At 45.1% G+C, this 27,999-nt stretch overlaps 1 protein-coding gene and 1 long non-coding RNA gene across 3 annotated transcripts in view; one reads left to right on the top strand and one right to left on the bottom strand.

The window, feature by feature from the left end:
* LOC138981732 (probable N-acetylgalactosaminyltransferase 9) overlaps positions 1-17,116 on the top strand; it is a 32,547-nt gene extending 15,431 nt beyond the window's left edge. For both annotated transcript variants that reach the window (XM_070354802.1, XM_070354801.1), the window contains exons 8-11: positions 893-1,027; positions 2,878-2,985; positions 5,399-5,533; positions 8,442-17,116. In XM_070354802.1, the coding sequence (XP_070210903.1) occupies positions 893-1,027; positions 2,878-2,985; positions 5,399-5,533; positions 8,442-8,579 (516 nt within the window). In that variant the 3' untranslated portion in view covers positions 8,580-17,116. The remainder of the gene's footprint in view (positions 1-892; positions 1,028-2,877; positions 2,986-5,398; positions 5,534-8,441) is intronic.
* Positions 35-27,999, bottom strand: LOC138981733 (uncharacterized). The gene is made up of 2 exons (XR_011460703.1): positions 27,514-27,999; positions 35-118 (listed from the first exon to the last, which is right to left on the bottom strand). It is a non-coding gene; the product is annotated as an uncharacterized lncRNA (long non-coding RNA).

Genomic DNA, 27,999 nt, shown 5'->3' with positions numbered 1-27,999 from the left:
ATATATTGTACTACGTTGCAAGCCCCTGGAGCAAATTTTTGATTAGTGCTTTTGTGAACAAGAAACAATTGACAAGTGGCTCTATCCCATCTCCCCCCTTTCCCCGTCGCGATATAACCTTCGTGGTTGAAAACGACGTTAAACACCAAATAAAATAAAAGTAAAAAATTCTAGGCAACCCTTTCTGATGGATTGTTCTTAAGTTATTCTCGAATGTTGTTTTGGTCATCAAATGTTTGGGCAAGAACTGGTTTGGGTCATGCAGTCAGAGGAATAAAGCTCTTTTACTCGTTTACACTAATAAACAAACAGCACACCAGGACTGATGTTGACTCCTAAGAGTGGAATTTTATTTGTTTTAAGATGTGTTAATAACGTTTTAAGATCACAACTTCTAGGAGAAACTCACACTCTTTCTTCTTCTTCTTTGTTCATGGGCTTAGACTCCCACGTTCACTCATGTTTTCAGCACGAGTGGATTTTTACGTGTATGGCCGATTTTACCCCGCCATTCAGGCAGCCTTACGCCGATTTCGGGGGAGGCATGCTGGGTATTTTCGTGTTTCTATAACCCACCGAACTCTGACATGGATTACAGGATCTCTTCCGTGCGCACTTGGTCTTGTGCTTGCGTGTACACACAAAGGGGGTTAAGACACTAACAGGTCTGTACATAAGTTGACCTGGGAGATCGGAAAAATCTCCACTCTTAACCCACCAGACGGCAGCGACCGGGATTCGAACTCACGACCTCCCGATTAGGAGGCCGACGTCTTACCACTACGCCACTGCGCCTGTCGACACTCTTTCAAAACACCTCTTCTTCATCCTTCTTTAGCTTTGCACGGTGACACCGTGACTTATCTTATGATTTTCTTGCATTGCTTTTCAGGGTCAGGACTTTGGTGACATCTCAGAGAGATTAGAACTGCGTAAGCGACTCAACTGTCACAGTTTCAAGTGGTTCCTGGACAATGTCTACCCAGAGAAATTCATGCCTGATGAAAATGTCCACGCCTGGGGAATGGTAAGACTTTGGTTTAAACAGGGTTTTATTCATATAAACTGAACACTTCAAAATGTATCGAGGGTCAAAATCACTATCTACTGGGTCAGTGGGGATCTAGTACTTGCTGTTCTTTTCATCGCTTGATGCCGCACAAAGTCTTTACCAACTCGTGATCTACATGATGCTAGATTTGCCTCGAATGTCTCAAATAAAAAGATTTTCATAGTGAAAAAAGGGTGAAAAAACAGTGGAAATAGATGTCAACTGTGCAAAGGCAGTTGGTGCAATAGCATTAAGAACAATATAGCGATATTTGTAAAGATCAAGTCATGCAAAGTATGTACGGATTTGGTGACTGGAAGATGCCGTTTCATCTCGGCATCTTGTGTACTCTTGACCTAGAAGTTGACATCAGTTGTCGCCATCCTGTTGTGTCGCCTTCTTGGTTATTTATTTGATTTAGAAGTAGATACCTATTCATCAAAATAACAATCATCTGTATTTTTGAAAACAACAGGTAGCCTACAGCTCACAGTGAGGTAAGAACAATCAGTTGGTGAAAGTGAAAAGGGCAAAGAGACATGTGATGGTTAGACCTTGGCTTGGTTGTTCCTGGATTCAATCAATCAATCAATATGAGGCTTATATCGCGCGTATTCCGTGGGTACAATTCTAAGCGCAGGGATCTTTTTTTTAATTTGTTTTTTTTATGCAATTTATATCGCGCACATATTCAAGGCGCAGGGATTTATTTATGCCGTGTGAGATGGAATTTTTTTACACAATACATCACGCATTCACATCGGCCAGCAGATCGCAGCCATTTCGGCGCATATCCTACTTTTCACGGCCTATTATTCCAAGTCACACGGGTATTTTGGTGGACATTTTTATCTATGCCTATACAATTTTGCCAGGAAAGACCCCTTTGTCAATCGTGGGATCTTTAACGTGCACACCCCAATGTAGTGTACACGAAGGGACCTCGATTTTTCGTCTCATCCGAAAGACTAGCACTTGAACCCACCACCAAGGTTAGGAAAGGGGGGAGAAAATTGCTAACGCCCTGACCCACGGTCGAACTCGCAACCTCTCGCTTCCGAGCGCAAGTGCGTTACCACTCGGCCACCCAGTCCTTAATACTGAGTCAAGTTTTAACATAAAGCACATAAGTATAACTATTACATGTAAGGTTAAAATATGGCACATTATCTTTCATGAAAGCTATACTCAGCAAAGACTGCCAGCTACTCCTCTGCCTAAGCCTGAGTTACTGTTAAAATCAGCATATATGATTTTAAGTTAAAATAAAGCATATCAGTGTTAATGTAAAAATATGGTATGATTATATTATACTCAGTAGAGAGTGACAGATGTTTCTATGCCTAAGCGATAATTATATTCATAATGAAGAGATTTTTTCCCTGAATGGTGACAGGGTCTTGCTAGTTGGGTGTAACAGATGTGATGGTTGGGATTCTTTGTAGAGCTTGGCAAGATATAATAATCACTGGAAGAAAAATAACTTTAAAACAATAAGGAGAGTATAGGCAATGTTACTGATCCATTATGATTATATGTGTGTGTGTGTATTTTTCTGTCTGTCAGTCTTGCCGGTCTGTCTTTAAATGTTTGTGTCTGTCTGTAAGTGTTTGTGTATGTATGTCTGTGTGTAAACATGCTTGTTGTCTTGCCTGTCTGTCTCTCTGCCTATCAGTTTCTGTCTGTCTATGTGTCTGTCTGTATCTTGTCTACATGTCCCTGTGTCGGTGTGCCTGTTGGTCTAACTGTGTGCATTATGTGCCACAGGTGAGGAACCCATCCTCCAACCTGTGCCTGTTGGTCTGACTGTGCATTATGTGCCACAGGTGAGGAACCCATCCTCCAACCTGTGCATGGACACTCTGCAGAAAGACGAGAAGATGGTGTTTGACATGGGTCTCTACAGCTGCCAGAATGGTGCCAGTGCTAACCAGGTAGGTCACTTAGAGATGCAGATTGATACACTTGACTGACATGGAGATGCTGCAGAAAGACGAGAAGATGGAGTTTGACATGGGTCTCTACAGCTGCCAGAATGGTGCCAGAAATGTAAATTGATACACTTGACTGAGAGGCCTAGCTGGAGGACCTGTCCTGTCAATATAATGCCCAGAAAAGTTATCCCCTCATTCGGGGTCAGGATTCTGTCAGGGGGCTGGACAGCTGATTAACATTGAAGAAATGTCATTAATATTGTGGTTTTCTGTTTATATTCATAACCAGCATATTCTGAATCCATTGGGCAAAAACCAAAGGTTGTTTGAGACAACGCAGTCATGGTGCGATACCATCATTTGGGGTACAATTTCAAGCCTATGCTTACATTACCTGACCCTTACTGTGTGCGCCTTCGTGTGCGAGGCTGGTACTACAATTGTTCATACGAAATGACAAACACAGGTTACAAGCGATAACGCGCAAAAATACTGGTTTATTACTTTACATCTGATCAGTATTGTATATTGATTACAGTACTATGTATTGCGTAATTCAGTAATGCATATTGCGGTAAAAAACTAAACAGAAAGAAAAAGAGAAAAGAAAACAAATTATTAGACATGGCAAAGGTATGAAAAATGCATAAACAAGACACGAGAAATAAAAACGGGAAGGGTAAACAATCACAAAACAGGCGAAGACAAACAGACAAGAAAGTTACGATACCAAACACTCGTTGGTTAATCCTTTAACAATAAGAAAGGATTACGTTCCTTACGTTAAACAATACAATAAAACACTAAGAATACTCAAGAAACTTAGCATAAAAACGTTTAAATCCAAAATGGCTACTTTAAGGAAAATACAAAACGTTGACTCATCAGACCAGGAATACAATAGCAAACTGTCATACTAAAAAGTCTCTAAACGACAACGTTCCTGCGTTAAACAGTCACAAACAAGGTATTTCCTCATCCAATTTCCCCCAATAACGTTATTAGAAATAAGCTCCTTTACAAACGATCACCACAGACCGCAAGCTCTTTTACCTAAATTCCTTTAACGTAAAGCAAGGATAAGTCAGAGAAAACGTTTCACTTCGAACACAAGTTATCATTATAAAAATTAGCGACTTTCTAGCGTCTACAAATCATTGCTGTACGTTTCACAAAACTAGAATAGTTGAACACACAATAAAGAAACACTACAACAAGTCAGACTTCCAACTCACGTTATACACAAAAAACTCACAAAGTCATTACTAAATGGCGACCAAAATACAACACAAACAAGTAACAACAAAATTACCTTATGCGCTGTGTGGGTTGACCAGAGTACCAAAACTGTAGCCTCTCAACGAAGGGCACAAAACAATTCACAACTTTCAATAAAACTATCCAAAAACACGTTCACGTTGACAATATCCAAACTGTTCACGTTGACTTTAAAACATTACAAGAAGAACTCCATAAGCTCACTTGCTAACTTTGATACGTTATAAATATAAAACATCCCAACTCTTCCATAAAAACCCTCAGATCGACTGAAGAGAGGAAGTCAAATAGTAATATTTATAGAAAACAAAAACCTAACATGGAATAGTTCATTTTAAAGGTGAAAGGTCACCATATTGACCGACCAACAACATTCCTAAAACACGATTGGGTGAGACTACTATTTACAACCAATCAGTGACTGATCACGCACTTTGTGCATGCTCACAACTTGGAACGGTCTATTATACAAAAAGAACAAGGAACTAGCTGACGTTAAAAAACTGAAAACACGTGAGTCACACGTATTCTAAAGGTTACGAGGCAGTTTTGCAGCGCTCACACCAAAAACAGGTCACAACAAGAGCACGCGAGTCTCACGCATACAGATAGTTAAAAAACGCTTCACAAAAACAGGTCACAACAAGGTGCCATGGTAACACGGTCCACTTGCTTCACACCGTAAAATGGCTGAAGCAAAAAGTATTCACAACAACAACAAAATAGGTGAATGCATGCCACATCGGCATGCACACTTACTGTGACAAATGTATACAGGTAGTAATAATTGTGATTGCTGTCAAGATGACGTTGGCATAACATTAATGATACCCGTGAATTTAACCCGTAAATATTTGTATACAAAGCATTACCTGTATTTACCTCAATTGACAATGACAATGAGCCCTTGATGAAAAATGAATACACTACACACACACACATTGTCTGTTTATTGTTGTTGTTCTTCTTCTTTGTTGTTTATTGGAAGGTTTGTTGCCCGTTAAGACAAGTTACCCAGGACATCAGCTGACGTCCTACATACTGGCAGTGAAAGGGTTAAACATTAACATGTATTAATCTGATTGTATGAGATACATCAAGAACTGGTGACAATGTGTCTGTGTTATGGTGCCAGGTGTTGTCGCTGAGCTACAAAGATGAACTGAGGAGGGAGGAGGGGTGTCTGGACAGCGGGGGGAAGGACGGGGACAAGCTGACCCTCAGGCAGTGCAACCAGGCCAAAGCCACCATGAAGTGGAAACACGACAAGGTAAGCTGAATCTTTCACTTTTCTCTCAATAAACATTACCTGCCACAGTGGTACATTGTACCTGCGATGTGTGGCCTTTCCTGGGTTTAGCATGGGAGAAAAAGGCAATGGGACATTTGTCCCACTCAACTAAATTCCGATGGGACATAGTCGAAGGCAAGAAGCGCCAAAGAGGCCTGTACGCGTTTTGACCAAAGATGCAAAAGGGTGCAATATGGTGCCATCTGAGAATTAGCCGCTATATCGTGTTATCTCTGTATGTGTGTGTGTGTGTGTTTAATCCGATGTAAAGTGTACATTTGGTGGCGCAGTGGTACGTAATCTCAATGCGCCCTTTGACGCACTGAAGGGAATTGTGATTGGACATTTTCAGATTTAATGCGCGCAGGGCGCAGTAGTAAATGAAACCCTGCCTTTGTGTAAGTGTATGTGCTAACAAACTGAATTACAGCTGGTTACTGTCCATCAGAGCTGTACTGAACACGCACTCATCCGCTCGTTCCATTCTTATCAGTCACTCCCACAAATTAATTGTCCACACCAGCTGTTTGCAGTTAAGTCCACGTAAAGTGAAATGTTATTGAATTAAAGCTTTTTATGATTTTAACTTTTGTGAAAAATCATAGCAATTTCAAAATCAATTTTCCAAAACATATTTACAAAAAACATGAAAAAGTTTAGCATCAAATTATAGCACAGCAGGGCACTGCTGGCCGATTGTCTCCCCTGCCCTTCTGTTGGGTCAACAAAGGGGCAAAATACATATTTACAACAACAAGAAAACGTTTAGTATCAGATAGCCCGGCCGGGCACTGCTGACCGGTTTACTGGACATAAAGTGGTTAAAACAACCAGGCTGTTGGTGCTCAGGCAACTGGAAATAAAGTGGTTAACACAAAAGTGGCTGCCGGTGCTCAGGCACTGGACCAGGCTGTTGGGATTAAAGTGGTTGAAGCAAATGCGTTTAAAGCAATAGGCGACTGTGGTTGTGTTTCACGCGCGCAACAACAACAAACGAGTGTAACTGCAAGTGTGTCTTGAGCCATAGAAAAACCCCTTGGCTGTGTTTCAAGTGCAGAAAACGTGTGGCTGTGTATCCAGCGCACCCAAAAACATTTAGAGAAAAACATCATAATTATGCATGTTCCCCCACATATAATTCTATTAGATTGCACATGTGTCATAAACATGAACCTGACTCAAGTCAGATAACGCTGCAACCACAGGCACCCGATGACCGCTGGCTTCAGACGCCCCTAGCGTCCATCGCCCCTGCAACGCCACACAAAAATATCCGCAGGTCTGAGCCTCCACCGTGTAACCTGTCTGAAAGAAGGTCGCTGGACGCAGGGTAGTCTGCACTGCAACAAAGCGCCTTGCTAAGCTGTCAGCGCGTCGCGTGCATGCATGGTGCTCTTGCTCTCTGCACGCACGCCTGCACAGAAAGCTTTGTTAATTAGCAGCGCCGATGGCCCCCAAGCGTGTGCTGGCCGCAATAAGTGCGCCCCGTACCGATTTGTACATCAAGTAGCTGCCCTGTTGAGACAAATGTACGCCGTCGGCCGCAAACAAGCCTCTTTTCTCCTCCTGAAATTGAAACTTGTCATGGCAACAAACCGTAACGTAATGCAAGTCAGCACTGTGTTCCACCAGCCTGGCGTTAATATCTTGAGCCCAGGCGTGATAGCGTTGCTTTATTGTGGCCGATAAGCCCCGCGATCCTCTGTAATCGGCGGTTGGCATGAAGCGAGGCAGAATGCCGCAAACCACAACTTTTTTAACTTTGTAAACCCCATGAAGGAGGCAAGCAAATGCCAGCATCGTCAAGGCAAACTCCTCAGCATCCATAGTTTCTGAAAACCTGAAATCATTTCCCCCAAGTTGCAAGATCACTACATCAGGTCTAGTGCGAAAAATCTTTTGTGAGTAGTTGGATCCGGCGCCATCTTTCCCCACCAATTGCTGGAGGCGTAAGCCTCCCCTGCCGACAATGTTAACATACATTTGGCTATCAAGTTTGAAATCGGGACGCATGCGAGGATCGCATCCCGACTCAATGCATTCCCGCAACGTCTGCAAATGGAATGACCAAAACCCAATGCTTGTAACATCGTAAAAAAACCGACAGGGAAATAAAAATGTTCACCAAATACAAAAACTTGACCTTTCAGCTTGCTGGAATCTTGCGTAGTGACGCTAAGCTAAGCTCTGTGCGGGGCACTGTCCGCCGCATCGGTCAGTTCCAGCGGTCCGCTACGAGCCAATCAAAGAAAGGCGCATGCAATCACACAAACTGTGATCAGTGTTGAATTTTAATGTCCAGTGTCTGGTAGTGAAAAGCGCTGAAGAAGAACCTTTTAGGAGTAGTAGTAGTAGGATATGAGACAAAGGAGAGAAAAAGAAAGACAAGAGCAAGGAGAGAAGGTGTTGCCTATCATTCTTGTAATATACATATTCTCAAACGCTACTTCTTTTTAATTTTACAGACAGGTTTCCTTTATCAAAAACGTTGCTTATTTCAGTGTTTTTTTCTAAAGACTTGACTAGAAGTTCCGGCATGAAACTTTACATTAAGACAATTGTTTGTTTGTTTGTACAATCACAGCTAGACTATGTGTGTCTTATTTATTGTGGGCAGGTTGACGATGCTTTTTCCCCCCATGCAGATTTGTCATAAGCCCTTCGAAACAAATGGTCATATTTGAATATAGAAATAATGGACATCGGTCAGATACGTTGTCAAATTTAGAAGAAGATTGAACCAAGGTTGAGACCAAAGGTCTTATATGTTCAACACACACGGCACGCACGCATGCACACACGCACGCACACACATGCATGCACGCACGCACGCACGCACACACACACATTCTGTGAATTGAGATGACTTGACATACTGGTGTTTCAGAAGAAGAACAAGATAATACATGAACAGTCCGGCCTCTGCGTTGACGTGAACGGAGAGAAGAACGACGGTCACCCTATGCTCAAACCTTGCAAGGACACTGACTCCCAGATCTGGACATTTGAGCACTACTTGGATTGAAACTGTTTTCGTGGGTGGTAGAATTTGTGGTGTGGGTGTGTACTAAAGGGAGATGTGTATCTTGTGCATGCGTGTGTGTGTGGGGGGGTTGGTTGGTGTGTGTGTTTGTGAATTATGGTGCTTATTAAGCTCATGTTAAAATGTATAGCACTCTTTGACATGATTTGTATGTGTTGTTGCTCATGCCCATGTTTGTGTGTTTTTAAGGGTTGTATGCATGTGGGTACTTTTGGAACTTACATATGAACATAAAGCACCATATAGATTGTGGACTAGTAAAGTGGAGAAGCATACATATTGGCAGGAAGAAGCTATGACCTAAATGCAACCAGGGACCTTAAAACGTTTATGCAAGCTCAAAGGTTTGACTGCTGTACAGCTGTGCCTTAACTTTTGTTAGTCCAGGGTGTGCAGCCACACATTGATGGAAGAAACAGCAATTAAATTACATATTCCTACTCCGAATCACATGTAGCATTGACACAATCGGAGATGCTAGGTTCTGTACAGGCTAACCGTCTAAGGGAAGCAACCCCAACCACAAAAGTGTAAACGTAGCCATGGTAATGCCCATACACCCGGGGAGTTACCTCCCCTCGTGCATGCCACGTCACCACTGCTACTGAACACGTGGTTCCTATCATTCGACCTTACAGCTTTCGAGGGAGCAGGTTGTTGTATTTTTTGGGCTCCCCTGTGGCTGCGCTGTTGGTGTTGTTTTGACACCCACCGGCCACGTTACCGTCTATCTTGCCTCCTGCTTCGTAGTTGGTGAGCTCTTTCCATTTTGGTCATTATTTTGACAGGGAATTTGTTGTAGTTGCTGATTTTCGTCCGTGTTTGGACCTGTGATATTTCAGTGACTACTGTTGGCCGCCATTTTTGTTGTCAGCATGAGTTGACAGATTTTTGTGGCTAGGCCATGTATTTTGGAGGTAAACGTAATTTTACCTTCTTACTTGCTTTCTGCTTTGTTTAGCTGGTAAGCTTGTTCCTTCTTGTCTTTAGTTTGACAGGAATTTACCTATAGTTGCTGACTTTTTTGTCCGTTTGGACCCCTAAATGCGTTTCAGTAACTTATCTTGTGGCCGCCACGTTCGGTTGCTCAGCTTTCCTGACAGCTTATTTATGTGGCTAGGCCTATGTTATGGTGAGGTTCTCCTTACTTTACCTGCGTTTTTGCCTTCTGCTTTGTTAGTTGGTAAGCCATTTCATATTTCGTCATTTCTTTGACAGGAATTTTTGTTATTGCTTAATTTTCGTCCGTTTTGGACTTCTAAATTTTGTCCAGTAACTTATCGCTTGGCCGCCATTTTGTGTATCAGCGTCGCTGACAGTGGTTTACTTGGCTAGGCTTTAGCAGGTATCTACCAGTCCGTAGGACTTGTCGTGGTTTCGGATTTAACATGTTTTTTATGTTTTGTTCGTTACTCTTTCTGCCTCGAACAAACACTTTGTGGGGCAGTCATATACTGTTGTACGTCCTGTTTCTTCTCCTCGCCTTCTCTGCCGTTAGCAGATCAGGTGTTGCAGGTGTCTGCGTTATCTTTGTGAAGAAATTGTCGCGTGCCAAGCCTGCGTCTTCCGTTGGTCCCGCTGTCTGTGGGCGACGTCACCTTGTTGGCTTCTTTGACGCTTCCGGCCGAGACGTTGTCTAGGGCGGATGTTTTGCTTCTTCGTCTTCTACCGCTGTGGTTGGCGATTCAAGTAAGTCGAGCTGGTCCACAGGCCCTCGTGAGGCCGTCGGACAGTCCCTGCTGGGACACAGCTCTTTTCGGCGGGTTCACGACCCGCAAACCCCTGTTCAGTCGCACCCTGGCTTCACTGAAGACCATTGTGTGGCTGAGCAATGGCGGCAGTTGGTTCCGGCTACTTCTCCGACGTACGCACCCGCTGGGGTCGTTTCCGGAGTTGTCTAGCCGTTTCCGACTGCTGCGCTTCCGGCACTCGCCGGAAGCATAGGTCCCCCGATGTACGCACCCGCTGTGGTCGTTTCCGGGGTTGACCAGGTCCCCCGATGTGCGCACCCGCTGTGGTCGTTTCCGGGGTTGACCGGACGTTGCCCCCCGGGCATTCGTCCTCTGTTCAGTCGCACCCTGGCTTCCTCGAAGACCATTGTGTGGCGGAGCAGTGGCGGTAGCCGTTTCCGGCGCTGCGCTTCCGGCACTCGCTGGAAGCATAGGTCCTCTGACGTACGCACCCGCTGTGGTCGTTTCCGGGGTTGACCGGACGTTGCCCCCCGGGCATTCGTCCTCTGTTCAGTCACACCCTGGCTTCCTCGAAGACCATTGTGTGGCGGAGCAATGGCGGTAGCCGTTTCTGGCGCTGCGCTTCCGGCACTCGCTGGAAGCATAGGTCCTCTGACGTACGCACCCGCTGTGGTCGTTTCCGGGGTTGACCGGACGTTGCCTTTAGGGCATTCGGGCTTCCGGCCTCCGTCCTCGCATTCGGCGCTTCCGCTTTTCGCGGTCTCGTCTGGTGCTTTCCGGCTCCGCCCGGATTTACTGCTCCTTTCGCTTCCACTTCCTTCAGGATGTCGGTAGCTGAGGAGCAACGCCAGCCCTTCGGGCAGGTGTTGTCTTAGCCCTGGCCGATGTAGTCAGCGTTTCAACCTTCGGTTGTCGCGTCGACTGCAGTTCCGGTGCCGGCGGCTGCAGACTTGCCGTCTTCTCTCTCTTAGCCTGGTCAAGGCATGAGTTAGGACGACGTCGGGGGGGGACGGATTTCCGGTTTTCCGGTTATGCCGTTTCACCGGCCTTCCACCAGTACGTGGACTTCGGTTTTTTCGCTGGTTGTGTCGGACATTCAGTCTGTCGTCAGCGATTCCACACGTGCTGGTTATCGGGAAAAAGGCTTAACGCTGTCCTCTTAGCTGCGGCAGAGGTCACGTCGAAGTTTTTTCCCGGACGGGGCTTCGGCCTCCTACACTTCCTGTCTGGAAGCATAGGTTCTCCATCACAAGCGCACGTTGTGGCTTGTCTGGGGTTGATCGAGGACTGGCCTACGGGCGTTCGGGTTCCGGCCCCAGTCCTCTTCTGTTCTGTCTCACTCTTGTTCCGTCGTGGGCATTTGTGTTTCACAGGGCGGCAGCCGTTGTCGGCGTGGCGTTTCCGGTTTTACTGGAAGCATAAGTCCTCCATTTCAAGTACACTTTGCGGTTTTGACTGGAGTTGACAGAGGACTGGCCTACGGGCGTTTGGGCTTCCGGCCTCAGTCTACTCTATGCAACTTTCGCTTCCGTTTTTTGCGGTTTTGTCTGCTGCATTTCCGGCTCTGTTCGGATACACTTCTCCTCTTCCTGACACTCCTTCGGAGGTCGGGGGGTGAGGAACAGCGGCTGGCCTACGGGCATTTAGGCTTTCAGCCTCAGCCGGGGCAGTCTTCACTTTACCTGTTGGGTGTTGAGTTTACTGCCTATTCAGTTCGGGTGGCCCTGGACGTTTCCCCTATTCACGACCGTCATTAGGGGGATGAGTCAGGTCTTTTTCCGGTTGGATGGTTTTCCGGTTTCCGGTCATCTCATTCATCAGTTTACCACCAGCAACTGTGACTTCGGTTGCGTTCGTAGCTGAGCTATTCTGGTTTTCAGTCTTTGGTCAGCAATCGAACACGTTCTGGATTTCCGTCGAAGCTCGGATCTTCGGCTCAGGATTTCCCGTTGGGTGCATCGACATTGGTTGCTTCCTTGTTGGTTGACTTTGTTGTCGATGTCGGACTTCCGTTCCGTGAAGATAGGATGTTTTCCTACTTCCGGTTCCTTAGTCACCTTTTGTAGGTACCACGGTTTGCAGGTTTTGGCTAGGCCATCTCCTCCCGAAAGTGGTATCTCTTGTGTTTTGGTTCTGCCGCTGTTTCTACTATGGTTCAGTTCCGGAACATGCTCAGCCTTGACTGGCTTCGGCTACACGGGCTTCACCTTCTGTTCCTTCTTGCTTATTCAGCCTTTGGAACTTGCCTCCTTTCTCTACTCTGTTGGCCAGCCCTTGCTAGGGTGAGCATGGAGCAGATGAGGCTGCCCTTCCTTCACTACGCTCGTACGGCGGGTGTCGGAGGGACTCGTTTCTTTCGCATTCTCAGTTCCCTGAACAGTCAAAGAGAGTCGCTTAAACTTTGCCTGCAGTAGAGATTCAGTCGAGTAGAGATCAGCAGGTCTCTGACTGCTTTACAAGGGTTGAAGGAAGGTAAGGCTAGCATACTCAGAAACATGCTTAGCAGAAGCATGCTCATTCCTCTGGTTAAGCTAAGCTGGCAGCCTATAGGCAGCCTTGGCTGGGCAACAGCCATTCCACGTTGCGGCGATGGTGGTTGTTGCCTTCCCGTTTCTTGTGGCTTCGGACTTCGTCTTTTCTTTCCTTTGTTCTCTCTTTTAAGAGATTGGATAGGACGATTTTCGTTTGGGTGGGGTTCTCTGGATTCAGGTTACCCCTGTTTGGCCACAAACGTTTGGACTTTGGTCCTTGTTGTCTTTCATCGAGTCGGACTCTGTCTTTCTCTAGTGATCAGACGCGTTCTGGTGTTTCGTCCAAACTTAAGGTACGCTTGAGTTGGCCTCGGAGGTAACATTCAGATTTTCCTGAGGGGGCATTGTCTTGGACAATGGATGTTTGAGGAGTAGTTCTTTGTGGCTTTCCTCCTCTCTCTCAGGTTTTGGCTACTCTTCTCCTTCGGGCAGAGGTTTAGCTAAGGTTTGGTTCCTGTGACTTCAGTCTTGGGCCTTTCCTCTCTTCTTCCTCATCTTAGTATGAGGCGAGTCCGGATGACGTCCGTTGGGTCGGGTTTCCTTACAGTCGCCCGGCTACAATAGGCAACTTTGTCTAGGGCGGTTGTCCGTTTTTCTCCGCGTTGGACTCTGTCTTCAGACAGGGACAGACGCGCTCTGGGTTTCTGGCCAAACTCAGGTAGGCTCTTGATTTGGCTAGGAAGTTAACTGCCTGTTTTTTCCCTGAGAACTCTGGTTTCGGGAGTCTTATGGCTGGCTGGCTTCACGGTTACGTTTACCAGTCTTGGTTTTCTGCTTTAGGTTTTTGATTCACTCTCGATTACCTTCAAGCAGACTGTTTTGGGAACATTCTGGCTTTTAGCCATTTTGTTTATGGTTGCCAGTCACATCGGTTTTTGACCACCGTGGGTCCTCACTTCCGGTAGCTTACGCACAGTCGTAAGTGGCTGCTGTCGGGTGCTACCTCTCTCCCTGCGTTCGCAGGGACTGGTAGGGGATGACTGGCGACCTTCTATTGTGAGTTTTCTCTTCGAGGTGGACTCTGGTACGTAGTGCTTGGATGTCTCTCTCTCGCTCTTTCGTGGGGATTGGTCACTCTTATTTTGAGCTGACTTCTTTCTCACAAGCCTTTTGGGCTTTACTACATCCCAAGGTTTGCAGACTTTGGCATGGTTGTCTTAAGGTCACCGCGGGGGTTCGTCCTTCTCAGTTGAGGGGACAACCTTACGCACGGATCTTCTCAGGACATTTGCATTTCCTTCCAATAAAAGGGGGGGGGGGAAGCTTGTCTTTCCCTTGGCTCGCCAGGGTTATTAATCCAAGGCTTGGGTCTATTCCGGTGCTGTTTTTTACGGCTAGGAGATTGGAAGAAGTGCTGAGCACAGCTTTCTGGATCTCTGAGGTTGTCTCTTACGCTTTTGCCTGAGATTCTTCTCGGCTGTCAATCAGGACTTTCCTCGGTTCCCTCACTGCCTGTTGGCAGTGGGCCAGCCCTGCCAAGGGCTTTTTGAGTGGGTTAGATTTTCTTTCCCACTGGGACCGCCCTGGTTCTTTGGCAGCGGTCCAGGTTTTCGGCAAGGTTTTTTGAGTGAGTTGGATTTTTCTTTCCCACCGCCTTGTTGTTGCAATCTGCTACATGTGATTCGGAGTAGGAATATGTAATTTAATCGAAAATTTTATTGTAAATTTTCATTTAATAAATATACCTACCCGAATCACATAGTATATTCCCTCCCGCCAACCCCGCTTTTGATTTGGAGAATTTATTCTTTAGGTCGAATGATAGGAACCACGTGTTCAGTAGCAGTGGTGACGTGGCATGCACGAGGGGAGGTAACTCCCCGGGTGTATGGGCATTACCATGGCTACGTTTACACTTTTGTGGTTGGGGTTGCTTCCCTTAGACGGTTAGCCTGTACAGAACCTAGCATCTCCGATTGTGTCAATGCTACATGTGATTCGGGTAGGTATATTTATTAAATGAAAATTTACAATAAAATTTTCGATTGTAGGCGCACAAATGACACAAAAGTATTCTCAAAGAAGTCACTGATTGGACTGCTGTTTTAAACATAAATTTTAAGATTTGTCTTTTGTGTGTGTGAGAAGTTCCTGGGAGAGGGGGGGGGGTACAATTGTTTTACACAGACAGGGTTTGCAGAAGGATGCTTTGTACAGTGTACATGTGAAGTCACTTGTTGCTTTTTGTAGAACACTTCAGACATTTTGTTAACAACAGTGAAATGCACGGTAAAACCTGTGTTTCCAAGGTATTTTTTAAATGGTGTGGTGCAGGGTTACTACCAACTTGTATGACACTTTCACAGTTTGAATTGGCCTTGGTAATATTAATGCAGACTTGTACATGTATGTATGCTACATTTACAGGTTACTGATGCAGTATAAGAATTGTTTTTAAGTGGTTGACTTCCAGGATAATGATTGTGTTCTAGTTGTAGTAAATCGAGAAGTCACTAACAGCTTTTGAAAGAATGTTGAAAGATACATTTCATCTCGGGTAAAAAGTCAAGTAAAGTAAAAAAATCCCCCCCGCGGGTTAGGGGGAAGAATTTACCCGATGTTCCCCAGCATGTCGTAAGAGGCGACTAACGGATTCTGTCTCTCCTTTTACCCTTGTTAAGTGTTTCTTGTATAGAATGTAGTCAATGTTTGTAAAGATTTTAGTCAAGCAGTATGTAAGAAATGTTAAGTCCTTTGTACTGGAAACTTGCATTCTCCCAGTAAGGTAATACATTGTACTGCGTTGCAAGCCCCTGGAGCAATCCATCTCCCCCCTTTCCCTGTCGCGATATAACCTTCGTGGTTGAAAACGACGTTAAACACCAAATAAAGAAAGAACAAGATGGTCTATACAGGAAGGCGGGGGTGTCCTAAAAATGCACCCCACGGTCTTTGATAATCCGTGTTGGTTTGCTCTGCCCTCAGCATGATCCACTGAAATTGCAAATTTCACATATTTACTGGATCCAAAGAACATTTGACATTTGCGCATAGTTACTGGATCCATTTACACATAGTTACTGAATCCATGGAACATTTGACATAATCTGTTTTAACCCCTTCACCCACTTTGAGATTTAGCTGAGTTATTTACAGTGAAGTACTAGAGCTTGAATGTTAAAACCTTTAACCTCGAACACTTTACAAGTAGTATTGTTTTGGTTGGTTTCGTATGATTTGTGTGTTTTGTTCCTTTCTTTCTTTGCTTGCTTGCACTTAATTTGCTGCTGAGTCAACCACGAAGAAAAAAGCCTGAGACCACATGACATTTCTGAAAGAACAAGAACTAAGAATTGCACAAAAGTACAGTTGTTCATGTATGTTTGCTGATTGATAATTTTCCATTTTGTTGCAACTGCCAATGCGTTCGGGTTTGCAAAAGTAGTTCTGCTTGTCATATGCATATGGATCACCAGGGAGTATTGAGGGGTCATTTTGTGCATGATTTGTTGTTGTTGTCTTTTTAGCTTGGTGTCAACTCCAAGGGTGTTTTTGCCTTGCCAAATCGGCAAATGGGTTTTTGCTTCATTCTGTGATTTAACAAAGTCTATAAAACCACATCCGGCTGCATATTACACTAACAGGGGCCAAATGTTTAAAAATGGTCTGTGCTTGCTTCTCAACTAGTTGACTATTGATAACACTGCTATAGAATTTTGTACTTGCTTTTGTTTGTCAGAAGTTGGTTTTTTTTTGTTTTTTGTTTTTTGGGAGGAGGGGGGGTTGCGAGGCATCTTTTATCAGGTCTTGAGTGTGCTTGCTTTATAGTCAAGGTGTGCTTGGAAATAAGGATATGTGCCTGATAGATAACATGTTAGTTTGTTTGTGTGATTGTTTGTGTAATTGTTTAAATGATTGTTGTAAGTGTGTTAGTTTCTTAGGGGTTGCAATGCAAGGAATCTTAGTTTGTGTACCTTCAACAAAAGCACACTAAAACGTAACTTATTGTTACAAGAATCTGACCTTTCTACACACAAGGTGATGTGTGAGGCTATTAGCGTAAGATTTCTTCCTACAATGATAAAAAGTAAAAGGAGAAATGAAAGCTTTGTTCAACTTTATTTGCCATTCTCTTCTTCCTTCTTAAACTCAGCCAGTACAAATTTTTATGAACAAGTTTTAAACTTTTGTTTGCTTATTCAAAGATAAATATTTGTTTATGCAATGAAATTGTCTCGCTCCTAATTAAACTACCTGTCAGATCTTGCCATACCATTCAAGTTGCAGTTGTTCAAGGTTGTTATAGGGAAGATATTTTAACACAAGGGCCAGAAACTGAACTGTCGTGCCATCGTGACATTTTTTTTATACGATTTCTACTTGAGGGTTACAACTATAATAATTTTTTCCTGTGCTGGAAAATGTATTATGTCAGAGTCACAGCCTGTTCTTCCCTGGGAAGGCATGCATGTATCATGCTGATGAGGGTTGATTATAATTACATATTCTTACGCCGAATCACATGATTTGCATTGACCCACTTCGATGCTTAGGTTATGATAAAAGCTACCCCGTCTAGGTATAAGGGGAGCAACCCCAACTAAAAAAGTGACTGCACCAGCATGACTGGCACCCTGGGTTACGTCCCATGTAGCACACTACGTCATCAATGGTGCTGGTCACGTGATACCCCTTCAATCGACTACTATCACTCAAGGGTGACGGTTGTGTTTGCTTTTGCTCTGGCTGGTTTTGTGTCTACGGCACCCTCCGGCCTCGGCCCCCGTCTACTTCTTGCTGGCTTGCAGCTGGTGAGATCGTTCATTTTTTCTTGAATGTTTTATTGTTTCTGCTGTGAATTTCGCATGTCCGTTGGACTCTGAAGTTTTCAGCAGTTGTTTGGCTTCCTCACGGTCGCCATTTGCATTAGCACGTTGTCTGGCTTCTGTTGTTTTAGCCGGGTTCGGTCTATTAACGCTGTCGTAGCTTGCTTTGTAGCTGCCGTCGGTAGCTTTTACGTACGTGCTTATCTATTTGCTTGCTTGCTTCTGAAATGTTTGTGTCTGTACGGACTTTATTATTTTCAGACTTGTGGCTTCCTCCTTGGTCGCCATTTTTAGCTAGCATGTTGTTGTTATGTTGATTTTTCGTCCGTACTCGGACGCTTAACTCTTCGTATAGCTAGTTGTTTAGCTGCCTTTGGTAGCTCCTAAACTGGTTTTAGCTGCCCTCTTTGCTGGCTTCTGAAAGGTTGGCGTCCTTTCGGACTTTGCTAGTTTCAGTTGTTTGATTATTTTTCTCTTGGTGCTTACATGGCCGTTAATGAGAATTAGAGGGAGCTAAGGCCGAGGGTTAGGGCTTGGGCCCTGCTAAGCTCTATCCCTCGGCAGCCTCTTATTTTGAAGAACTCCGTTGTTGTTCATGTTGGCACAATTTTAGGCAATTTTTTACGTTGTTCTGTGCCGTTTTTTATGTTACGGACGATTGGCCGTCTGGCTCTCTGCCGTCCGTTTTGGCCTCTAAGGCTGTCGTTTTACGTCTGTTTCGGCTCCAGAGTCTAGGGCTCTGGGGTCTGCACTTATCTTTTGCTTATTTCCAGAAATAGATTCCCTCGTTCGCGAGGTTTGCCGCGGCGGACTTCGTCGCCAGCTCTGCCCCCCGCCTGGGGGTTAGGTGACGTTCTCTCCTTCAGACTCTGGGTCTTCTCCGGACCAGGCTGCTGTCCACCGCGATGTTTCTGGACGGTCCCTTGGGGATCTTCTTCTCCTCTTCCTGGCCGGCATTTGTTGCCTTCCGCTTGCGGTAGCGCAACAGTGCATGTCCCTCCGGGGATCCGGCCACTTCAAGGTTGGTGTCTGCAGCAGCCGTTTACGGCAGCTGCACTTCCGGTTTCCGGAATCGGATGTTCTCCTGCTAGTGAGCGACTTGCGTTCACGTCGGGTCAGAACCTCTCCGTACTCCAGCAGTCGGTTCCGACAGCTGGGCTTCCTGCTTTGGCAGGAAGTAGGGGTTCACCGTCTAGTGAGCGACTTGCGTTCACGTCCGGACCGAACCCCGCCTTACACCAGCAGTTGTACGCGACAGCTGGGCTTCCGGCTCCGGCCGGAAGCAGTGGTTCTTCCGCTCGTGCGCAGCCTGCTGTCACGTCCGGTGCGTCCCACATCTTACGTCAGCAGTCGTCCGCGACAGCTGCTTCCGGCTCAGGCCGGAAGTAAAAGGCTCACTGGCTAGTGTTCGGACTACGTTCACGTCCGGTTTGAGCCTTGCCTTACGTCAGCAGTCGTCCGCGGCAGCTGCGCTTCCGGTTCCGGCCAGAAGTGTAGGTTCACCGGTAGTGCACAGGCTGCTGTCACGTCCGGTTCGGGCCTTACCCTACGTCAGCAGTCGTCAGCGTCAGCTGGGCTTCCGGTTCCGGCCGGAAGTGTAGGTTCACTGGTTAGTGCTCAGGTTGCTGTCACTTCTGGTTCGAGCCTTTACCTACTTCAGCAGTCGTCCGCGACAGCGCCGCTTCCGGTTACGGCCGGAAGCGTAGGTTCACTGGTTAGTGTACAGACTGCTGTCACGTCCGGTTTCGAGCCTTGCCCTACGGCAGCAGTCGTACGCGACGGCTGTGCTTCCAGTTCCGGCTGGAAGTATCGGTTCACTGGGTAGTGCACAGGCTACTGGCACGTTCAGTTCGAACCTTGCCTTACGGCGGTGGTCGTACGCGACCTCTGCGCTTCTGGCTGCGGACGGAAGGTGAGCTCACCGGTTAGTGCACAGGCTGCTGTCACTTCTGGTTCGAGCTTGCCCTACTTCAGCAGTCGTCCGCGACAGCTTTGCGTCTGGTTCCGGCTGGAAGCGTAGGTTCACTGGTTAGTGCACAGACTATGGTCACGTTCGGTTTGAACCTTGCCTTATGTCGGCGATCGTGCGCGACCTCTGCGCTTCTGGCTCCGGCCGGAAGTGGGGGCTCACTGGATAGTGGACCTGCTATGGTCCCATCTGGTTTGAGTCTGGTTTTTGCGTCAGCAGTGCCCTTTGGGCTTGCAGGCTCCCTGCCGCAGGCGGATTAGCAGCTACCACACACTTCGGTAGTGGGTTCTGCCGTTCTCCTCACTTCCTGTGCCTTTGGTCTTCGACGCCTCTCATCCTCCTCTTAGTCAGGGGTGAAGTTTGGCCGTTGACCTGCAGGAAAGGGGCTTCAGGCTCCGGCCTTCCCAGCTTCGGGACATTAGCGGCTCAGAGGAGGTTGCCTTTGCCCAAGATGTCCCGGAATTTGCTGTCGTCTTTTGCCCCTCTGCGTGCACCTTTGCCGGTCACGCCGGAACTTCTTCTTTGGGGAACGTTTCGAGTCCCCTGCTCTCTGAGCAGACTCTCTTCCCCTCTGAGGAAGTGGGCAGACAGCTTTTGGAACTTGCTTCCATTTCGGAGACACTCCTTTACGGAGTCCTTGGCGCCCTTTACACTCAGTAAAGAGCAGGACGCAGGGGATGCTTTCTCCACCTTTGCTAGGGCGAATTTAGAGCGGAGAAGGCCCTCCTCTCTGCACAATGCCCATACGGTCATGTACAGACGGGACTTGTTCCTCGCCCATTCCTAGTTTGTGGGGAATCAATGAGACACCCTTAGTTCTTCACCCTTGGTGGATGGGTCTCTCTTCGGCCTCCTGGCCTCTAAGGCCTCCTGGCCTTCAAGTCCTCCTGGTCTCTGAAGCCTCCTGGTCTCTTAGGCCTCCTGGCCCCCAAGGCCTCCTGGCCTCTAGGGCCTCCAAGGCCTCCTGGCCTCCAAGGCCTCCTAGGCCTCCTGGCCTCTGAGGCCTCCTGGTCTCCAAGGCCTCCATGGCCTCCAAGGCCTCCTGGCCTCCAAGGCCTCTTAGGCCTCCTGGCCTCTAAGGTCTCCTGGCTTCCAAGGCCTCCTGGCCTCCTGGTCTCCAAGGCCTCCTGGCCTCCATGGCCTCCGGGCCTCCAAGGCCTCCTAGGCCTCCATGGCCTCCGGGCCTCTAAGGCCTCCTGGCCTCTAAGGTCTCCTGGCTTCCAAGGCCTCCCTGGCCTCCTGGCCTCCAAGGAGATAAAGATGTGTAGGGACCTTCAGGTCTCTTCTTTTGCTCTTCAAGCTTTGAAGCAGCAAAACGGGCTCTACCTAAGCAGACTCAGCTTTTTCAGGCTAAGTCCTCAGCTCAGGTTTATCCGGAGAGGTTCTTCCTTTCACAGACGTCTTAGTCTGTGTTTTTTGGGAACAACAGCCGGCATTAGGGCATCCGGGTTTTTCAGCCTCGGCTGGTACAACAGCCATTTCTTCCGTTGGTGGTGGTGGTTGTTGTTTGCTCTTTTGGACTCGGTCCTTGTGGGTCTTTCGCCGATTTAGACTCTGTCTTTCTCTAGCGATCGGACTTGTTCTGGTGTTTCGTCCAAACTTAAGGTTTACTTGAGTTGGCCTCGGAAGTTACATTCAGATTTTACTGAGTTTGCATTGGTTTTAGCAATGCATGGTGAGGGGTCATTCTTGTGGCCTATCACTTTTCTCAGCTTTATTGGCTAACCCTCCCCTTTCGGTGGAGGTCTGGTTAATTTCCTGGTTTCTTGGTGCGGGCTTTCAGCCCAGCATCTTTGATGGCAGGTCTACGGGCGTTCCGGCTCTCAGCCTTAGCTCGTGTAATAGTCTCCTGCCTGGCATGGGCGACTACGGTCTCCGTGTCTCTAGAATTTGTGTCTTCCTCTTCTCCCTCATCCTGCCATGAGGCGAGTCGGGTCGACTTCCGGTGGGGTGGGTTGCCTGTTAAGGTCACCCTTCTACCACTCGCATCTTTTACGGACTCTTGCCTGTTGTGTTCCGTGTCTGATTCTCGGTTCTGAGGTATCAGACGTGTTTGGTTTTTCAGCCAGACTCAGGAATTTTCTGGGCTCGGTCGGCCGCGAAATTTACTTCGGGCCCTTCTTCTTGAGAACTCTCGTTCAGGGAGTCTTAAGGCTGGTTAGCTTCACAGTTTTCTGTTTTTCCTTTCCAGTCTCGTTTCTGTTTTGGGTTTTTGATTTTCTTTCATTTACCTACAAGCAGACTGCTTTGTGATCACTCTGACTTTAGTCATTTCGGTTAGAGTCACCGGTCACATCAGGCTTTGGCCACCGCGTTCTCCGCTCTGCTGGCGGCTTACACTTTTCGTAGGCCGCTTCTTCCTCTGTTTACCTCCCTCTGTGCTTCTGCATGGACTGGTAGTGGACTTCTGGTGACCGTCTCTTCTGAGTTGTTTCTTTGAGTTTGACTCTGGTTTTTTGTACTCAGACGTCTCTCTCTCTTTCTAGGAAACAGGTCACTCCTCTCTGGAGCTGACCGTTATCTCTCCGGCCTTTCGGGCCTCTCTCCATGCCAAGGTTTTTTCTTTGGCATGATTGTCTTACGGTCCTGGGGAAGGTTGGTGCTTTTCATTTATGATCGGTCAACCTTACGCTTAGTCGTTTCCAGGGTTTTTGGCATTTCCTTCCAATAGTAAGGGGGGGGGCAGCTTGTCTGTCCCTCTACTCGGCTCGGGTTATTCAAGACTTGAGCCCCTTTCTGGGCTGTTTTTTATGGTTCAGGAGATGGGAAGAAGTGCTGAGCACAGCTTACGGGCTCGCTGATGCTGTCTTTCGCATTTTTGCCTGAGCGGCATTGCGACTGTCATTTAGGTTGGTTCTCGGTCCTCGTTCTGTCTTTTGGCAGTGGGCCAGTTCCTGGCAAGGGTTTTAGAGTGAGCTAGATGTTTTCTTTCTCACCGGCTCTTTCCCTGATGTTTGGCAGTGGGCCAGTTTTTTGGCGTGGGATTCTCTTCCCCTCCGCCTTGGCGTAGCTATCGGCTATCTTTCCCCTAGGTTCAGCCCGAGCTCTTTTTCCAGGGCCTGGGCCTCCTCCTCGGCCGTTTTACGGTCTGGGAGGTTGGATGATGTCCTGCACACAGCTTACTGGTGCTCGGCTTTTGTCTTTATCAGTTTAATAGGGAGACATTGCTGCCTTGGGCCTCTTCCTTGGCCGTCTTGCGGTCCTACAGAATGAGCGAAGTTTGGAATACAGCTTATTGGCGATCAGACGATGTATTCATCAGCTTTTATCTGAGAGACATTGCTTCGCTCTGTAACGATGGATCAAGGTCCCTGCCTGCCTTGGTGGCAGCGGGCTAGTGCATTTCCAGAAATTGATGGTGAGTTTGAACTTTTTTGATCTTACCCACCGCCTGGTTGGAGTTATCTGCAAATCATGTGATTCGGCGTAAGAATATGTAATTATAATCGAAAATTTTTATCTAAATTTTGATTTGATTAATATACTTACCCGAATCACATGAGTAATTCCCTCCCTCCTGCCCCGCTCGATTTTTTCATGTTCTATTAGTCGATTGAAGGGGTATCACGTGACCAGCACCATTGATGACGTAGTGTGCTACATGGGACGTAACCCAGGGTGCCAGTCATGCTGGTGCAGTCACTTTTTTAGTTGGGGTTGCTCCCCTTATACCTAGACGGGGTAGCTTTTATCATAACCTAAGCATCGAAGTGGGTCAATGCAAATCATGTGATTCGGGTAAGTATATTAATCAAATCAAAATTTAGATAAAAATTTTCGATTCAACCATTTCTACCCATAATTGGCGTTCCTGTCATTCATGTTCCCACTATGTGAGTCGCTACGCTTTTTTTGTACATAGCTAGCACTGCTCTGGCTAGTGGTCATGTGACTGTTTCCTACTTCAGCAATAAAAAGGTCACATTTATAGAATGGAGAATGAATAAAAAGCAGAGTGCAAACATGACTTCAGCAGACTTATAACGACAACAAAACACTTTACACAAAAGGAGAAGTCAGTGTCCTAGACTAGTTAAAGGCAGTTTATGCCAGTCCTGAAAAACACACAATGCCACTTTAGATCGATGCAGCTAAGACAATTACTGTAAGTGAAGCACATTGCCAATTATGGGTAGAAGTGTTTGATCTGATCAGTGTCACCTGAGTGTTTGATGCTGCGTAGAAACGTCTCTAAAATGTCACATATACCTATTGTCACACAACTGTACAGAACATTATATGTCGCTTGCGGGTTGTATATATGTCTTTGCTTTATGATAGAGGGCAGATATGCTGCCTTTAGGCTGATGTGTTTCCAACGTGCTCAACATGAATGTGATATGTGTGTTCACTTCATTTAAAAGTGTATGCTGTTCTTCTGATCCTTTGGGGTCAGAATAGTTATACGTATAGTTACATTCTATTGTGCTAGTTTCTTTGATTTTGTGCAAGCGGGATAAGATATGTACATGGGTTCTTCAATAAACAGCTTTGATACTGCTGATGCACTACTGATAGGTATGCAAACGTTTTTACTAGCACTGACTTTAGTCACAGATCTTCTTTTTTTTCTGTTTTGTGTGTGATCTTTTTGCTTTGATTTTTCTGTACATGGCCTGGTTGATTGTTCTTGACTTAAGATGATCACAGTATTGCATCTGCAGTTTTGAAACAAAAAACAAGAATGGTAGGTTGTTGGAACGTTTGTTATTGACAAAACAATACATTCACAAATATTATGAAATATATCGACCCAACGGTCTTTTAAGTGCACAGACAAACAATTAATAACGAAAACTTATCTGGCTGATTTTTTTCTTCCGCCTGCCACGAAGCCGCAAGCGAATGTTTTAAAAATGTGTCAAGAAGCTCACCATTCAGATCAAATCTTCTTTTGCTGCCAGATCCAGACAGTGTCATTTGCATGTTCAGATTGTGACATTTTTGCATGGTTCAAGAAATGTTTTCTGTGCACAAGTTTGATTATGACTATATGTTGTTTTGTGTGTTACTTTTGCTGATGGGGTCTATGTCGACCAAAAGAGTAGGATTCCCTGTAGGTGGAGTTCCTGTAGCGGGATTTCCTGTATACAGGGAATCCCACAGGGTCTAGTTCCTGTAGTGTATCGCTGAAAGTCACGTGATGCTTAGCAACATTGGTAGAATTTGATGTTTTTTTATCTTTTTTGATAATTCTTAGAAATTTGAGTATGGTTTGCAAGTTTTATTGAAAAACTCCAACCTGTGGGATTCCCTGTATAGGAACTCCACCTACAGGGAATCCCACTCTTTTGGTCGACATAGACCCCATCAGCGTAACTTTTGGATTCAGGAATTGTATTGAGCTTGCCAGGTTGAATGCTAGACTGTTACAAAAATGTACAAGAGAACAGTTAACCTAATTTTGCCACAGGTTTAAATATTACTGGCTTTTTGTGTTACTGTTGGATTCAGGAACTCTATTGAGCTTACAGGGTTGAATGATAGACTTTTTACATCAGAAATCAATCAAAATAAATCAATCAATAAAAGTTTATTATCTGAATGTGGTACATACAGAAACACTCACTTAAAAAAGGGTCATAGATATGTGATGTAGTCCACAGTTGTAAAGTTTAAACAACAGTGTTTCAATTATTGACAACTATTGTCTACTGAATGCATTGTACTTAATTTTAAAAGCCAGTGTCCTTCCGACTTCATTACCATGAACTGACAGAAGACTTTGCAGCGTTCACAAGTTTAATGTCTAAACAACGAAAGTTTAATGTCAATAAAATATGCAAATAGATTCAGAATCTTAGCAATTGTTTTGGAAACATGTGAATAATTTTATACATTTTTATACATTTTTAAGTTTATTTTGTTCTGTACAAGGTGTATGTCTTATAAATAATGGTGCTGTGAAACTGACTGTGAACTGAAACCATGAATACTTGGTCAGTTTGAAATAACTGAATAGTGGCATGCTTGTATCAACTGCAAAGCTTTGGACACCCATGCTGAAATGATTTTGACGTTTTCCACACAGAGGTGTGTTCACCAGAGACTGATAAAAGGTTAGATAACATTTTGATTTTTCCTGAGCAATTTGATGTACATGTAGCACATGAAAAGTATTAAAAACAAATTATTTTTGTTTCATTTATTCGTCATGCATGGACAGAAAATGTAAGAAAGGTTAAACATTGACCTGTCAAGTGCATATTGTATATAATGGTAGTTTGTATGGGTCGTCAAAGGTCTGGCATACTAAAGATTTTGATTTGCTTTTTAAACAAAACAAACGCTTTTTTTTTTTAAACTAAATAGTGGTGGTATGAGGTTTTGATCATGTACATATAATTTTACATGTACCCCCAAGAGAAGAACAGAATTTCTGCAACTTTGATAGATTTTGGAAACCAGCTATATGTTAAAGGTGGTCGTCTACATTTTTGCTTTTTTTCAATAATCTTATGGTTAGATTTCGCTAAAAAGTTATGTCAGATGATGAATGAACCATGGGGAAAAAAGTGATAGAAAAAAAAATATATGTAAAAAAAGATTTTATTTTTGGGTAGCGTGACTCACGCTTCCAATATTTTGTTTTCTGTTTGCTGAGAACATGTGCTTTGCCTAAAAATACTGACCAATCAAATTCATGTCACTATGCTTATAGCCACGCCCAAACAAGTGCAGCAACAGTTTGACACTGGAGCGCTGTCCACGCTTTTTTTTCAACGCACGAAATGCACGGGATTTGAGAGGAGCTTTGCGCTTGGCATTTTCCAAATAAGGATATCCTACTATGACTACTACGCTGGAATACTACAATGAATTTTCAAACGACTACACTGGCTTCGTCTTTCCTGATCGAAAGGGGGTGTATTGTTGATATTTGTAGATAATAGACTCTGCATTTTAATGGTCAAATGGCGATTTCGGTATAAAAATGTAGACAAGGACCTTAATAACATGTCTTAGGACTTATTAGAGTTTTTTTGTGCTATGCAGCTCACATTTCTCTTTATTCTTTATTCCCTTTTATTCTTTATTTTGTTGTTGTTGTGTGCGACTTTGCTTTCTTTCACCTTGTCAACTTTTGCTCTGTGCCTTCTTTCCATTCCAATGAGTCTTTCTCTGACTTTTCTGTTTTTGTCAAAACGGATTGTGGTACATGTACACATGGTTGTAAATTGGAATCACATCTTACTGGTACATACAGTGTAATGATGCCAACTGAACAGGCCAAATATCTGTGACTTCTAACATGCATGCATTTGGATGTGAACTGTAGGTATTTCCTGAGACAAATTTGATAATGAACCAGGGTTGTTTTATGATAAAAGGTGTTTCTTGCTGTTGTTGAATAACTTGTTTCTTAATTTTTTTTTCAATCATTAATTATGGTCAATCCATATTATTGTACAGTATTGCATTGCACTTTATTGTATTGTACTTATTTTCATTTCTTTATTGTTTATTTGCTTGCAGTTTGCATTTTCTCAATCGTTTTTCTTGTGTTTCACACGTTTGTGTTCCAATCAAAAGAAGAACACCTTTTGACAGGTCAACATTAGTTTCAATTATTTATCTATTTAGTTGAAAAGAAAGTACTTTTACACAAAAGTGTCAAGATGTTGAGGTTTTCGATTAAGGACAAACCCCCCGCGGGTTAGAGGGAAGAATTTACCCGATGCTCCCCAGCATGTCGTAAGAAGCGACTAACGGATTCTGTTTCTCCTTTTACCCTTGTTAAGTGTTTCTTGTATAGAATATAGTCAATTTTTGTACAGATTTTAGTCAAGCAGTATGTAAGAAATGTTACGTCCTTTGTACTGGAAACTTGCATTCTCCCAGTAAGGTAATATATTGTACTACGTTGTAAGCCCCTGGAGCAAATTTTTGATTAGTGCTTTTGTGAACAAGAAACAATTGACAAGTGGCTCTATCCCCTCTCCCCCCTCGCGATATAACCTTCGTGGTTGAAAACGACGTTAAACACCAAATAAAGAAAGAAAGATTAAGGACAAGCTGAATAATCTATGGTAATTGTTAGCTTATATGTTGGGCGGGGATATAGCTCAGTTGGTAGCGCGCTGGATTTGTATTCAGTTGGCCGCTGTCAGCGTGAGTTCGATCCCAGGTTCGGCGGAAATTTATTTCAGAGTCAACTTTGTGTGCAGACTCTCTTCGGTGTCCGAACCCTCCCCCCGTGTACACTACATTGGGTGTGCACGTTAAAGATCCCACGATTGACAAAAGGGTCTTTCCTGGCAAAATTGCATAGGCACAGTTAATAATTGTCTACCTATACCCGTGTGACTTGGAATAATAGGCCGTGAAAGGTAAATATGCGCCGAAATGGCTGCAATCTACTGGCCGTATAAAATTTCATCTCACACGGCATCACTGCAGAGCGCCTAGAACTGTACCCACGGAATATGCGCGATATAAGCGTCA

The sequence above is a fragment of the Littorina saxatilis genome, linkage group LG12, assembly GCF_037325665.1.
Source record: "Littorina saxatilis isolate snail1 linkage group LG12, US_GU_Lsax_2.0, whole genome shotgun sequence".
Taxonomy (NCBI): domain Eukaryota; kingdom Metazoa; phylum Mollusca; class Gastropoda; order Littorinimorpha; family Littorinidae; genus Littorina; species Littorina saxatilis.
Note: the sequence above shows the minus strand (reverse complement) of the source record. Positions and strands in the feature narration are given on the sequence as shown.